The sequence below is a fragment of the Alnus glutinosa genome, chromosome 6, assembly GCF_958979055.1.
Source record: "Alnus glutinosa chromosome 6, dhAlnGlut1.1, whole genome shotgun sequence".
NCBI lineage: Eukaryota > Viridiplantae > Streptophyta > Magnoliopsida > Fagales > Betulaceae > Alnus > Alnus glutinosa.
In genome coordinates this window covers 22,838,143-22,854,751 of record NC_084891.1, presented here as the reverse complement: position 1 = coordinate 22,854,751, position 16,609 = coordinate 22,838,143, and the positions used below count along the sequence as shown (strand labels likewise).

The window sequence follows — 16,609 nt, the reverse complement described above, 5'->3', positions numbered from 1 at the left end:
TTCATAGTTCAAATTTTATTTGATTGTATTTATGAATGGCGTGTTAATATATTTACTATTAAATTTATAAAGGGATAACTTCATTTAAGGGTATCGAATTATAACCTTTTTTTGACTTAAGGTACCCGAATTTCAAAACGTCTCAAACTGGAGTATCCAATTTTCAAAACGTATTAATAATAGATATTCTGTTAAAATTTGCCATTAAATTATGCCAAAATTCCTAAAATATCCATGTGTTTATTTTTATTTTAAAAAAAAATTATAAAAATTTTCAAAGATTCAGGTAAGGGTATTTTTGCAAATTCCATTAAATTCTGCCTAAATTCTAGCAATTTTTTTTTTTTTACATTTTTTTCCTAAAAAAATGGTATTTTAAAAATTTTAGCAGGATTTAACACTAAATCCTAGTGGAATACATGTTATTGAGACGTTTTGAAAATTATATACTCTAATTTGAGACGTTTTGAAGTTCAGATACCTTAATTAAAAAATGACGATAATTCGATACATTTAAAGTAAAGTTATCCCATTTATAAAATATAATAAAATAGTTCCTGCATTTGGTCTTATTCCATTGCGAACGAAGTAGAAAAAACTTGTAGTAGTATTGGAGATTATGTCGGCGACTGAACTGAATCTTCAAGCCCAGCCCAGCCCAACATCGAAGTGAAGGACGAAAGTACAACTCTAGGACTCTTTGGGAGGGAGCAAGAGCCAAGAAGTAGTAGTACTACCACAACTGTACTTCCCTCTCAAATCTCAATTCCATTTTCTTCTTCAAACTTGGAGATTTCTGCTGCCGGTTGGAAACAACAGAAAGAAAAAGCAAAGGAACAGGATAACGTTAGACATGGTAGTAGCATCCTCTGCCTCTACCTGGCCAACGTGCGCCCTTCTTCCTCGCCAAGGTCGTCGACATTCCTCCTAGTACACTACTCTGTCTCTGTCTCTGTCTCTGTCTCTCTCTCTCTTACATGTGTTTAAGTTTAATTTACAGGGCTTCGTGGAATTCCGGGAACACCTCGTACCCTCCGATGGACAAACAAAGAGGTCTGCGCTCTGCTTGTATATAATCTCGACTTTTAGCTTCAGCATTATGTTTTGTAATTAGAAAAATTTCGTTCTTTGAGATGCCATAATTTCTTTTTTTGATGGTTACAAGAAACATTTTGACGTTGTATGCTACAGCGACGTTGTAAGAGGAAAAGTGGGCCGGCAATTACTGCAAAATTTGATCTCAAGCCTCCTCCATATCCACTGGTAAGATTTGATGATTCTATTTTCATAAATTCTGCTATAATATATATATATATATATATATATATATTATCAGTTTAGAGAAACTTAGATCTTTCCCGTTCCTACAGGCTTAAATTGTGACATTGGATGCCTTTTGGGCTTTTCATGGTTATCATCTTAATTCACATTTTAGTGCAAATTTCTATGGGCATAGCCTTCATTTGGCTTATAGCAAATTGGCAGGGCACAGGCTCAGCGTAATTTATCATGATCATCCTGTCGATTTAGGCCTGAAATCATTCTCTAATTTTAATAGAGATCATTATACCTAAATTGTTTTGAACTTAAAACTGACTCACTGACCTTTTTGCTTTGTTAGAAGGTAACTGTGTCCTAGAACAGAAATTTAGTGGTTATAGTGTAAATTTTGCTCGCACTGGCCTTGGTTGCCTTTTGCGTTAATACTAACTTACATGCTTGCCAAATGTATTATATGGTTATATATGCTCCATGCCATATATTAATTTGGGGGTTCTTTTGTGTTCTAGAGTTTGGTGAGAGGACGTTCAATCTTGTTTCTACTTTCAATGAGCTTGAATCCTCCATAACTTTAATGCAAGACTAGCATTATGTGGCCTCGGTTTGTGTAGCTTTAAACCACCTTCAGCTTGATCATGAGCCTCAAGAAGATCCTTCTTTTGGAAGAGCTAAAGAATATAATGTTCAAATTGCTTTATACATGGATTGGGGCATATAATAGCTCACACTTTTCTAAATTTTCTGAATTTTTGGATTTTTCTTTTTCTCCTTAATATGGGGTTTCTCTTGTATATTTCATGTGTATTAAGGTTGCACCCCTATGCGCTTTTAATGAAATTGATTTACTTATCAGGAAAAAAAGATCCTTCTTTGGCATGACTTGACAATCCGACTATAACATTTGACACTTTCTAGATAGGCGTTTCTCTTGTATACTTTCTGTGCACCTGAGTTGCACTTTACACTTTTAATGATATTTTTTTTTTGATAAGTAATAGCAATTTATTGAAAAGCGCTAAGGGGCGCAACCCTTATACACGGGAAGTATACAAGAGAGCCCTTAAGCGGGTCGAACAGAAAGTAAATTTAAAAAGTCTACAAAAGTAAAGACACTCAAACAATGATGTGGCGCTATCCAAGAATATAAAGTGTTGAGCAACCGCTTCCGTAGCTCCACCATAGGTGTCTCTACATCTTCAAACAGACGAGCATTCCGCTCCCTCCAAATACACCACAGCAAGCAAAGAGGAGCTAACCGCCAAACCTCTTTCGCATGCCGACTCCCACTTGCCGCCCTCCAACTAGTCAATAACTCCAACACCGATTGTGGCATAACCCACTCAACCCCAACTTTTAATGATATTTCAATTATTTATCCAAAAAAAAAAAAGCATTTGACACTTTTATTATATAATGCAACAAACAATTGAAGCAAACCTTATTCATTCAGCTACTGGGGTGATAATTGAAAAAGTCATTACTAATCTTAATTTAATTTAATTTTAAGTGGGATCTATAACGGAACAATCACCTAAATCTCCCCTATCTTGTTTCTTCCAAGGACTACCTTCAGAGTTGGTGACCACCAACTCCCTTGTCTCCCTATTTTCTCTCAACTACTAAAACTTCATTAAACAAAATTCATGATATTTTATTTTTGGAAAGATACCACCATGTACTGCACATGCATTATGTGTGCCCCAATTCCTAATATCCATATACACAGCTCAAAACTGATCTTGAATCAGATTTAGTATCTGAGCAACCTTTCTACGTTGTCAAGCCTGGCCTATCAACCATTTACTCCTGCTTGATGATTTCATCGCTTTCCAGTGCCAAATCTGTGATAAACAAACTGTTCATATCAAATTTCTTTTTCTATTGTCAACAGCAATTAAACTTTATGAAGAGAGAAATATTGATGATCTCTTGCAACTTTAACTGTAAGAGAAATTGGTGAAGTATTCATGGTGTACTTATCGAAACTATTTGACAAATTTGAGTCAACAGTAATTATGTAATTATTCCACTCTTGGCAGAATGCTTTGGAGCCACATATGAGCAAGGAGACCCTGGAGTATCATTGGGGGAAGCACCACAGGGGCTATGTGGAGAATCTAAACAATCAAATTGTAGGAACAGAGCTAGACGGGATGTCATTGGAAGATGTCATAGTTATTTCATATAATAAAGGTGATATTCTTCCAACTTTCAACAATGCAGCACAGGTATGCTGTGCTTATGCAGTAGCATGATTTTTGTCATTATTTTAAACCGTTTTAGTTTTTAAGCTTGTGAGATTGATGTGAAGATATTTTTTACTTTTGAATTATATAATTGTATTGAAACCTAGGTCAAACTTCAATTCATTAATTTTTATTATAATAATAATTTCTTTTGTTATTTTCATTACTAGTTTAAGCTAAAGGTCAGATGGTTACTAGTTGAAAATAAGAATAAATACTTTAGACAAAATGCTCCCAATCTATGATAAAGTGCTATCTTTGCCTATTTTTTAATGTGGTATCAACAACTTCTATCACACGTAATTTTTTTGTTTGCAAATCGCTAATGCAATTCTTAATGTTTCTGAGACTCACATGTGTTAACATGATAATAGTTATGATACTGGATAGACTACTTATGTACTTCCCCTCTCTCTCATGTGCATTGGTTTCTTTGCTGAAGTTTCCCAACTAGTATGTTTTACCTATTTGCAGATTTGGAACCATGACTTCTTTTGGGAGTCCATGAAGCCAGGCGGTGGAAGAAAGCCAGTTGGGGATCTTCTAGAACTGATTGAAAGGGATTTTGGGTCTTTTGAAAAATTTGTGCAAGAGTTCAAGTCAGCTGCAGCTACACAGTTTGGTTCGGGTTGGGCCTGGCTTGCATGTGTGTAGTTTCTTGCCTCTTAACCTGGCAATTCTTACATTTTGTTCCAAATTTCCTTAGTTGAGCTGTAATATTCTGTAGCTAAATTTGTTAGGGAGTAATGAATCCTGTTGTTTTCATTTCTCTAGATAAAGCAAATAGACTAGATGTTGGAAATGCAGTAAATCCTCGTCCATCAGAGGAGGACAACAAGCTTGTGATAGTGAAGACTCCCAATGCTGTTAATCCACTTGTCTTGGACTATTCTGTAAGTATTTTGATGGACTATGATCTTCCTAATTCACGTTCATTGTTACGTCTGATAATATTTGTACCAATGAGCTTTAGCTCAAATGGTACTTCCTCCTCCCGGGGATCTAGTCAGAGCAAAGCCCTAGATACCCCGGTTATCAAAAAAAAAAAGTGTACTTCCTCCCTTTGTAGCAAGTTGGAGGGTGAGGTCGTGGGTTCAAGTCCCACCGAGTGCGTGTAACTTACCAATCAAAAAAAGAAAAAAACATCTGATAATATTTGTTGATTTCTTGCAGCCACTCCTTACCATCGATGTTTGGGAGGTATTTATCATTTTTACACTTTACTCCTAATTTAATGTGTTTTCTCGTAAGCTTCTGTTTGAGAACAACTATTATTACCTGAGAACTGATTTTACTTCTAAATGTGATTTGTCTCAACAGCATGCTTACTACCTTGACTTTCAGGTGAGGCTTAGCTATGAAATATGAAATACAGTTTTTGATGATAATGGTCTATTTCTTCAGTCTAATAGACTCGCATAAGTAAAAATCTGGCGAATATGTTATTGTTTTTGTTTCTTCTAACAGAACCGTCGACCTGATTACATATCACTCTTCATGGAGAAGCTTGTATCATGGGAAGCAGTCAGTTCTAGACTTGAAATCGCAAAGGCCCGAGCTTCTGAAAGAGAGCAAGAGGAAGAAAGGAAGAAAAGAGACCAAGAGGAGAAAAAGGCAGAGAAGGAATCTGTTGAGATGTATGTTGACAGTGTTACTGATGATTCGGAGGCTGAATGAATTCAGTTTGTTTTGCAGCGACAGTCAAATTGAGAAATATCTTTTGGTTGGTTCTCTTATTTTTCATTTAAATGTGAGATAGAGGTCAGTTTGAGCAGGTACACCATTAGTATATGATTATATCTTATACTAATAAGTTGGTTTAATAGGTCGATAAGTGAAATGCTCGGTCGGCAATCTTTTGCACAATAATTAGAATAGAACAACATTTTTCTTCATCACATTTCTCTGTGTTTCTTTCATGTTCATGTTTACAAAACCCAATGCAATATATCTCTTGACCTAGAAAAGGAACTAAAAAGATTCACTGTGCTCTTTTGTGCAAAAACTGATTACATAGATAACAAGAAAAGAAGGAACCAAGCCTGAGAAAACCGATTGTTTCAGTTCCCATCATCTTAGGGGTGATGTCTTAAGAGACAAAAGGCCTTCCAGCTCTGAGATTCTTGAATTGTCAGTACTCGGTGGTCCAAAAACGTCCCAAAAGCGAAGAGTTTCATCCGCCCCAGCCGATGCCACAGTTAAACCATCAGGGCTCTGCAATAAATCAGTAAATTGAATGAAGTTCAAATTTTTGTAATGATGGCTGCCATTCTTCAAACTGCCCTGTTTTTTATGATGAATTTTGTACATTGGATGCTATATAAAAGCACAAATGGAACCATTCAAATTCTATGGGAATAATCAAACCTGGCAGAGGTGGAGGATTCTGGAAGTATGGCGCCTGAATTCTCCTACTTTAGTCATGCATGGGTACCTCCATAAGCATAGCAGGTTCCGATGCTCGCTTGCGCTGAAGCCATGGCCACTCATGATCTCTTTGTGATGCCTGTTCCACTCCAGTCCACAAATCTACATACATAAAGCCAAAGACACCGCACACAAAATGAGAAAAGAGAGACTACAGACTCCGAAGCAACGGACCTTTAGATCGAACCGATATCTTTTACATTGAAATTCAAATGAAAAAAAATTATGGAACCTGCCTGAGCTTTGGTATCTTTGCTGCTGATGCAGGTGCCCTTTTGTGTATTCCATATCTTAATACAGCCATCTTTTGTGCCTCCTCCAGAGGCAAGTACATCAGACTGATATGGGCACCAAGCAAGGGTCTTGACTGCGGCGGAATGGTCATCGAAACGATGCAAGAAATTGGATGAGCTCATTTTGGAAGACTCCCATATGTAAATCCGATTTTCGTTACCACCACTTGCCAATACATTGCCTCTGCTTGACCATTTCAAACTGCACACTTCTTCGGTGTGTGCTTGTATCCGCGAGGTCAAATTATTTGGCGATCGAACTGCCAAACAAAACATGTTCAATTAATTATTGAATCATCTCACTCTGTCGATTAATTATTGTCCTCAAAAATAGAATAATTGAATTACCATCGTGATTAATGATGGATTTGTCCTGGCTTCCTGATGTTAGAGTATGACCATTCCATCCCGTGGCTGCTACTCTTCCACTATGACCTTCTAGGCTTCTAATCTGTTCGTTGAACATACAAGTAAGTAATCCCACGCCTTCAGTGTAAAAGAGAGTGAAGTAAAAAAAAAAAAAAAAAAAGGGTATTGTATTCATAAGCTCAAAATACAAAATTTGCAATGTCGGTTTCAGTCCCTTTTAATTTGACCTCTACGGTTAGGGTTTTGCGTTAGTCAAACTGCTAACAGATGAAATGTCTCTTATATCCTTATATAATTTATAAAAATACATGTTTGCCCAAAAAAAAAAAAAAAAACAAAGCTTTGCGTCCAAAAATATTTAGTTTTTTTTTTAAAAAAATAATATATATATTGTTATTTTGGCATCCTCAGTTAGGATTTAACAGAAAATCCTAACGAACAGGGGTGGAACCACCTCAAGGCTAATGGGTTCTGGCCCCCTTTTTCAAAAAAATCATAAAATTTTGAAGAGATATGATACATTGTTACCCAAGACAACTTCTGACCACCTTTGCTCATGCGACAACTTTTACTTTTACTTTAAAAATAAAAAAAATTAAAAATTAAAAAATCCTGAAGCTAGCTAGGGGGACCACCTTGCTACATGGGCAAGATGGTCAAGAATTGTATCTTAGGATGACAAAAGATTACATCTCAATTTTGAAAATTTCGTCTAAATTATAAGTATTTTCTATAAAATGGACCCTTCAAAATTATATTTTACTATCAAAAATTTTATATTTTTAGTTTTAAACCCCCCAAAATTATTTTTCTAATTCCGCCCCTATTAACGGATGGGTAAAAAAATTACAAATTTTGATAATTCGAAGTAACGTTACAAAATCCTTAGACACAGTTCAGGAGTAAGTGAAGTCACACACAGACAGAGCACTTACAAGTTTAGAAGTCTCGGCATCCCAGAGTTGAAGGTTTGAATGCATATATCCAACGGCCAGTGTTTTGGCATCCTCCGACCAGGATACACTTGAAGGGTAATCATGGGCACCAACTTGCAACAACCTTTGTACTTTCCCGTTCTCAGACTTCCACAGGTACAATTCTGAGCCCAAAGCAACGGCAAGAATGTTGTTTCTTCCCCAATCCATGATACTCAGATAGAAGTCATTCACAATGTTTGGAGCATCCAGAATCCTAGATTCTTTCTACACCCACAAATAAACTATCTGAGAAATTAAGAATGTGTTATTCTTACATCACATTATCCTACATTAATTCTACACCAAAACATATTGGGTGTGAAACCCATATATATAAAACCTACATACATAGATCACACACCCTATGTGTCTTGGTGTAAGATTGATATAAGATAATGTGATGAAGAAAAATCATTTCCCGAGAAATTAACGGAGTAAATTTGCAGCCTTTACAGACTAAAATATGAATAAGAACACAACCTATGACATAGGGAAGAGATAAGTGACCCAAAAACAAAGAAAAATACCACTAATCCTTGTCATTAGTTAAAGTAGGGAACTTTGCCTTTCAATTAATGGAAACAATATGCAAAAAAGGGCAGCATTTGAAAAATTAAAAAACAAAAACATAAAAACAAAATGGAGGTCTAATTGCTTCCGATCAAACGCAAATCATTAAAAGGGGCTTTTTTTTAATGAAAAAACAACTTCTGATGACATTAGAAGTTGCTTTTTCATTAAAAAATTATTTTTTTATTAAAAAAAGCCCGCTGGGGGCCGGCAAGTTGGCCCCCCAACTATCATTTCCCATTGACATATTATTGTCCATATCAACACCTAATATTAATGCTACATCATTAAGCGCCAAGTCATCCAAAAAAAAAAAAAAAAAAAGAGTCAACTCTAGAAATAAAAACAATATTTTTCGTCATGTTAATCTTCTAGATTTGTAACATTAGATGGAAAACCGTTAACTTTGATGTTGACATGGACATGGACACTAACATTGTATTAGGTGCTAACATGAACCCTAGAGTGTTAAATGAACGTATGTGACAAATGAAAAATTGTTAACTTTGACAATAAAGTAATAGAGGGATCAATTTGAAACTTTTACAAAACCTAAGGATCTTATTTTTGAAAATGTAAACCTAAGAACTCTTTCTCCTACATGGTGCTAACACACACACAGTGCAAGGGAATTAATTAGAAGAAATGAAGAAAAGAAGAGTACACACACACTGCAAGGGAATTAATTAGAAGAAATGAAGAAAAGAAGAGTAAAACGATTACCTTGGGCAAACGCCGAAATAGAGACTGCTTTGTACTATTATCTACTGCCTCCAACTCCTCCCGTCGCATCTCATCAATAAGACGAATCGATCTTCTACTTGATTTCGGGCTTCCCCTAAACACCAACATTCTAAATGGTCTCCCTTCTGAATCCAAACTTAGCTTCTCCTCCACTTTCTGTCGGTATTCCTCCTGCGCAAAGAAATTAAAGATTAAAGATTCAACTCATTTGAAGCTCTCAAGATGTTCTAATTTACACCATACATAACCAAATAAAATGCCCTTTTATCTATTTTGACAGAAACCAAAAAAAAAAATCCATGAATCTAACCCATCCGTTCATCAACTTCAAGAATACAAAATTCAATGGAAATCGAAAACCCATATATATATATATATATATATATATATATATATATATATCCAAACAGTCAAATTACAAATAAGTTTCAAATAAAAACCTAATATATATCCAGTAGTAATGCGAATAAAACCATTAACGATTTACAAGAAAATGCAAAACCCATGAAATTTAAAAAAGAAAAGAAAAAAAATGAAGCAAGAATTGGTCAACGTGCGTACATTAAAAGTGGGATTGCAAGATTTCTTGATCCTGCTTGTCAACAGGCTGTGGGCTTGATCAAGATCCATCAAACTCCGATTGGGTATAAACCGGTCTCCCTTGACAAATACCAAAATGCGAAAAGGACAAAGCTATGATCAGTAACGAAATGGCATGGCCAAAAAGAATGTTCTTGATGACGAAAAAAGAAAAAGAAAAAGAAAAAGAAAGTTGTGAGTACCGGAAAGTCGTATTGGGTGGTGGGGTTGGTGATAAGGCGAGTGGGAGAGTACCGATCTGATTGAAGTTTCGACATTTTAGGTACGTTGCTTTAACAATTCGATTGGATTTCCTTTTTGGGTCTTTAAGATCGAGAATCCTTTTCAAGGAGAAGAAGAAAGTGGAGGGGCTTTGGGTCTCTGTGGGTATCTCCCGCGCAAATTGATTCCTGCGTTTTATCGAGGGAAACTCGACCGTTGTAACTGTTCGGATAATTTGGAGCTGAGATAGTCGGGTCGGGTTGACTCGGATTGCAAGAGTCTGATCAAGTCATCAAACCCTTCCCTGAGAAATAAAAAATATAACTATTTTTCTTTTTTCTTCTCTTTTTAGTTTTTAGCTTTTGACTAATCAACTAAAAATTTGATTACCTTCAAGAGAAACAAATAAGTGAGCAACAATAATTATTTTATAATCCATAACCATTATTCACATTGCATTTATGTGTCAATAACTTTTTTATGGTGAGGTTTGTGCGTCTCGTGGGACATATATATGATACAATACGGGTGCCTCGATGAAAAACAATGGCTAGCCACCACTAGTTGTCCGACCTCGAGTGATCTACGTGACAACGTACAATATGGATCAAATGATAGATTAAGTATTAATTAGCAGTATCTTTAAATTTTAAAAGTGGTAAATGTTGGAAATTCATAAACAAAATGTGGATCAAAGTCATGTTGGTTAAAAGCTTAATGTACAATTAATTTATTCTAGAAATCTCCACCTTAAATATTTTATCATAATATTGGAGTGAGCTTTTATTAGTTTTCTCTGGAATTATTTTCGTTTTCTTATAATGGATGAATTAATAAGAATAATTTATTGTAGGAGAAAATAAAGGAGATTAATTATGACTCTTTATGGATAGAGTTAAATAAAAGGACTTCTTAATCCTTCTCTCCAGTTATATGTGCAAAAGAATCGTGAATTGTATATCACTGAGTACAAACATGAAACATATATAAGAATAAAGTGATCGAGTAGAGAGAAGATCAAGATGCTCAACTTAATTTCACCAAGATTAAGTGTGAAGACAATCATGTAGAGAACGTGGGTGGAATATTTACGCTAATTTAATTATTTAGAGAATAACTCAAGCTATGTTAATTATTTATTAATTTACTACCTACAATCTACACTGTTCTTTAGTTTGTGAAAGTAATTAGCCAAATATTCTTAGTTTGCTAACAATAAATTGTACTCACTAATGCTGAGAATACCAGCAAATGATGAAATTTTATTCAGGGTAAAAAGAAGAAGACCAGAAGTGGTGCATGTCCTGGTGATACCATTTGTTGGAGGTCCATAGGGCCATTCAAACTCACTTGAGCCTAATTTACCCACGAACGGCCAAGAAGGCCAATCCGCTCACGGGTCAAGTGAACCGCGCCTAGCAAGTCGGCTCCACAAGGGAACCACTGATCGATGGTACCCTAACCTCTGGTCACACTACAAAAAATGCTGCAATTCGCCGCATGTCTACAGTAGCGATTACTGTAGCTACGCGGCCAACTAGCTAGCTAGCCACGTGTCTTGATGACAACGTGACAGGTTGCATATGAGAAACAAGTGGCCATGTGTATTTTTTACACTTGTATTGTGGTACACGCGGCAAAATGTGTATTGAATAACAACCGAATTTAACACGAGTCGCACACGTGGCCATTTACACGTGGTAAACTGTTCGCCACGTGTACTGTATCCGTACATGTGACAAAATGCGCGCAATTTTTTTTGTAGTGTCATTTGCCCGATAAACACGTGGTAAAGAAACTATAGAAGGAAGTCTATCCCATATTAACAGTTTTACCTATATATTCAGGCTTGACTCGATAAAGTACTCCCTAAAGAAAGCTATGCTTATGGATGAGAATATACCACATTTTATATCGAACCATTGACCTCCTATCATTGCCATATCAAAAACCCACTTACCTTAACGGCAGCAATCCTATATATGAAGGTAACAAACCATAATTATCACCCTCTGGCTTTCTAATTTCTTTCTTAAACATCTCACTAACTTAAGTATTGGAGTGTTTTCGCCGGCACCTTTAGCGAGTTACGTATCTATGTCTGTCTGTTCCTTGTCTTTGCATGTTTTCTTGACAGGACAACCAGTATGTGGTAAACTTTACGTGAAATTAACAAGAAAAAAGGAATAGCTCCACAACAAGAGCTACATGCGAAGGCCCCAAACAAGAATTCTAGAGATGCTTATTAATTGCCGAAGACAAAAAAACGAAAAGAGTTAATAAACCATACGCTTAAACCTCTTGGAGGAGAAGGCAATTAAGCCATCCTTTCATTTTTGCTTTCTTCTCCTAGCTCTTAATTTGGAGGATATTCCAACATTCTCGTAGGAATCATGCATGCAAATAGATCGAGTTGATGAGGGCTTGCTTAGAAGAAGAAGAGAAGGCCGAGCATGAGAAAGAAGAGTCTATCAGATTAGCCAAGGAGCTTGCCTACGAACCATACAAAGAGGCTTCTAGACTCAAATAAATAAATTAAATAACCACACCCTTGAAACCTCTAGAAAGAAGCAGGCAAGTCATCCTTGGCTACCAAACAAGACTCTCTTATTCTCATGTTAGATCTCTCTTCATCTCAAATATTTCATGGCCTGAAGGGATGCTGCAAATACTAGGGCTTAGAGAGAGTATTTATAGGATATATGTGAAAGAATCGAATTGGTACCTCTCTTTTCTTTTTTCTTTTTTCTTTGTTCTTTTTCTTTTCTTTTTTCTTCCATTTGTCAACTGCATCAATTATATAGCTGACCATATATAATGGAACATATTCTGCACACAAAAGGAAACCCTAAACCTGGCACTTGGGTTGGGCAACTTGCATCAAGTCAATTTGCTTCACCCGTTTCCACTTAAAAAGGAAAATATGCATGGCTGTGACGACACTTCAATATTTGCTTCAATTCCTAATTTGTTTGGCCCTTCTCTTTTGGGACTTGGTCCAGTACTAAATTCCAAGTCAATTTGTATTTTGTACTGAAATTATTAACTTTTTAAAGAATCATAGTACTTATAATTTCAATAAGATATACAAGAAAAAAAAAATTGGGTTTGATGTGGCCAAATTTAGTTAATTAATTACTACGTCTAACAGGCTTAATAATCAAAATTCTAGGCCAACAAAAAACAAAAATCTTTTTAAATTTGTTTTGGGGCTTGCATTCCGAACGGGCATAAATCTTTTACAAATAACTAAACATGTGCCCATTTTTTTTCGGTTGTTGATTTTTTTTTTATTATATATTAAAAAAAATAGCACGTGGCATGGTGGCCAGCCAACCATCTTTTACAAATAACTAAACATGTGCCCATTTTTTTTCGGTTGTTGATTTTTTTTTTATTATATATTAAAAAAAATAGCACGTGGCATGGTGGCCAGCCAACCATTAGTGGCTGTTAGGACTTTTTGGCAGCCATGTAGTGGTTGTCAAGGCTTTCCGGCAGCTGTGTGGTGGCCGTCAAGACCGCTAGATCACCGGCCTCTAGCTAGTAATAGTTTTTTATTTTTTCTTTTATTATGTAGAAATATTTTTCAATATTTTACCTTTCAAAACCACCTCTCAAACACTTTACCAATCGAATTTTCTTTTATGGACTCTACATATAATTCTTTTTTAAATGTGACCCACCAAATCAATTCTCAATTTTTAAAAACTCTTTTCAAAATTCAAAACCCAAAATACTTCTCCAACTTTACAAAACCAATTTATATTTGAGTTACCAAAATAATTTTTAAAAATCTAGACAAAATTAAAGACATTTTAACCTTTTAATACTAGCTAGTAGCTACTATTTTCCTAATACAGTAGCTTTGACCTTTGGTTTATTCTTTTTGGGATGAACGTACAAGTCCAAAGGGGGGAGGGGTGGGGGGGGGGGGGGGGCAGGGACCTTTGTTGACCGGAATGAAACAAAAGTGTTAAGAGTAATTGCAAAGCTTTTGTAATTTATAGATGAATCCTTTTACTTGTCTACTGCTTTCCAATCCCTCACTTTGTGGGCTCATGATTCTCGTGGCAATTAACATCCACCAGCTCAGGGCTTGTGCTTATAATAAGCATTCATTTGAAGTTTTTTTCTTTTTCAGTTTTTTCTTCTTTATTTATCATAATTTTTGAAGTACAACTGTCTGATATATGAATAGTAATAACAATTCTTGGCAGGCATTCTTCCTCACTACCAATATGTAATATTATTGTTCTGTATATCTCTCTTCCCTTGGGCACTTGAGCCAAACTTTTTTTTTAAAAAAAAAAAAAAATTATATTATGAAACAAATGTGATCATGAATTAAAATGTTTTTTATTAGAATGAATTGTTTCCCCACTATTTTTTTTATTTGAATTTTTTGTGTGATTATTCCAAATGATTTTTTTATTGGAATTTCATGTGTGATTCTTCCATATAATAACATGCATAAATATGGTTGGCATGTTTTAAAATCCAACGTGTTAAAATAACATTTTTAATTGAAATATTAAAGTATGCCTATGTTTAAAATGTTTTTATGGATATGCATATTATAATCTATGTAATTCTATATGGAAATATGGCTAACCTAGGCGTTTTTAATAGTTAAACACTGATAAAGTAAATTTGGTAGAGTGTATAGATCTATCTCATGGCACTAAGTCAGTTTCCTTAATATCACTATCGGTCGCACATCTTGGAACTCTTCTGAAAAGAGTTGGATAGTTGATTCTCATATGAGAACTAGATGGTCAGTCTTTGTGATGTTTGAGGCGTAGAATACAAAGAGTGCAGAGATTGTAGCTCATACATTTTCACGCGGCCCAAAACAAATATCTATATAAAGATACTCAATATACATAATCATTATTATTAACGGCCTTACTATAAAATTGGTTCTTTGAACACTATCAACAATCCTTGAAAAGTATCATTTTAAGTGAGTGAATGTTGCTGATGATCCAGTTATCTTGGATTGATAATTGTCGTGTAAGGAACGATTGTCCTTATTAAGAGATAATGGACATGGGCTTGTGAAATTTTTTGCACTTTGTAGCTAAGATGGCTCATACAATTGTATGTTATTTGTTTTCATTGTATTTTTTCTCATGAGAGATAGCAGTTTGAGTTTTATTAAAGGATAACATTTTTTCACTTTAGTAGACCGAATTTGTTGTGCGATTTGGACAAATCATTAGAGGTTATGGCTAGCTTCTTATGATTATTCTCATGGACATAGTCATAATCGCTTTATCATAAATGAATTCTAAAGTTGGTTATCTCATATGTTGCTACTAGAAACAAGAAAATCTTTTAATGCCTCAAAGTCCCAATAGGATTTGTTGACTAAAATCTAAGGTCACATTGTGAGATTGACCAAAGATGAGAGCCGCTGGCTTTATGGTGGTTTATTGAGATATAAATGCATTTTATGGATGAAAGTTGAATCTCTTGATTTATTATAGTAGGCGCGTGATTTTTTTAGAGTCACTACATGTTTAGCTACGCATAGAGAGAAATAGTCATAAAACACTACTTGACATTTTTTGTTTAAGTATGTAAACAAGCTTAGATCAGTCCACTCACACGAGTGATCACCTCTCGCGCTCAATTGGCTCTCTCATACGAACGATTGCCTCTAACACTTAGGTAGTGAGTACAGATGAGTATCCCTTAATGTTTATGTATCATACAAAGTTTGTTTACACAAACATATGTCGCCTTAGTTAGGACTAATATGAGATTTTTATCACTGTTTAAGACCGTGCATTGATAACCCATAATTCATGTAACCTATAATTAGCCAAATGCGATACCTTAATTTGGAGCCTGAAGTAAAGAGAAAATGGAGGACCCGGGTTAGGTGCTTGGGTAGCATCTAGACTAAGATCTGTATGGTGTATTAAGTTTAGGCATACTCTTTTTTGGAAAGATAACTTCACCCTAGCATGTATTTCATACTACACGTGCTGATTCGACTAATAGTGAAAATGAGTGAATCGATTCATGCTTCCTCATTGTGTGAGTCCCATAGGTTATTGTTAATGGCCTTATTTATGCCATATGTGACTTTTGACTATGTCATGAGGTTGAGGTTTTAGTATATACTACTTTAGCATTTGCTTATGACTATGTATGATGCGGTCTAAATGAGCATTGCTGGGAAAGCGGTTGGATCGAAACTAACTAACATGAAGGTGAATGAAACACTATTTGATAACACATCTTTATTGTGTTTGTACTCACTGCTACTGTAGGTTGTGTTGCTAGGTACGCTCTTGGGAATTCACCTATTGCCAGCCCTATAATTCATTTTACCTACACCTTGGCAGATTGTGTAGCCTCTTGGATGTTGCAACATAACCATGGCTACATCATGTTTCTTTAGAGGTTAAGCATTGTTCTGAGTTATTGACCTCAAGAGAGATTAAAGATGCTTAATACAATGTGACCAAATGATTCGGGGTATAATGAATACTTATAGGGAAGTTGTTATGCCGATCCTTACAAGATTTAGTATAATGCTCTCAACATTTTCTGCAAGTGTGCTTGGTAATCGCATAGCCTAGTAGTGTGCTCCACTACCGAAAGAAGAGAATCATAAAAATTTAATAGCGAAACTGATGTGGTCTTTTGTTTACCAAAATATATAAATAATAAAATTATCACTTGCAATAGTACGAATCCTTGTAGGATAGTGCTATATTGAGGGTGTCGAATTTCAAGGACTACGTAGGTGTTGTTATCAAGTTTTTCGAGATTAAATATAACTTAATTTAAAAGATGTTGATTTTTGTTTTCTGAAAATAAATACATAAAAGTAAAATAAGTGATGAGAGAGATAATAGGAGATTGATTTCACCAAATGGTCAAT

At 35.3% G+C, this 16,609-nt stretch overlaps 2 protein-coding genes across 2 annotated transcripts; one reads left to right on the top strand and one right to left on the bottom strand.

The window, feature by feature from the left end:
• The first annotated feature begins 648 nt into the window (after positions 1 to 648).
• LOC133870044 (superoxide dismutase [Fe], chloroplastic) lies at positions 649 to 5,427 on the top strand. The gene is made up of 9 exons (XM_062307077.1): positions 649 to 911; positions 1,001 to 1,053; positions 1,192 to 1,263; positions 3,321 to 3,509; positions 4,002 to 4,173; positions 4,302 to 4,420; positions 4,701 to 4,727; positions 4,848 to 4,871; positions 4,995 to 5,427. Exons 1-9 carry the CDS (start codon positions 854 to 856, stop codon positions 5,202 to 5,204), a joined length of 924 nt encoding a protein of 307 aa, XP_062163061.1. The 5' UTR covers positions 649 to 853; the 3' UTR covers positions 5,205 to 5,427.
• Positions 5,397 to 9,802, bottom strand: LOC133870045 (cell division cycle 20.2, cofactor of APC complex-like). Its single transcript, XM_062307078.1, has 8 exons — positions 9,690 to 9,802; positions 9,469 to 9,567; positions 8,887 to 9,078; positions 7,552 to 7,818; positions 6,596 to 6,698; positions 6,191 to 6,507; positions 5,895 to 6,056; positions 5,397 to 5,741 (listed from the first exon to the last, which is right to left on the bottom strand). The coding sequence occupies exons 1-8, from the start codon at positions 9,762 to 9,764 to the stop codon at positions 5,598 to 5,600; spliced, it is 1,359 nt and encodes a 452-aa protein (XP_062163062.1). The 5' UTR covers positions 9,765 to 9,802; the 3' UTR covers positions 5,397 to 5,597.
• Positions 9,803 to 16,609: the final 6,807 nt, after the last annotated feature.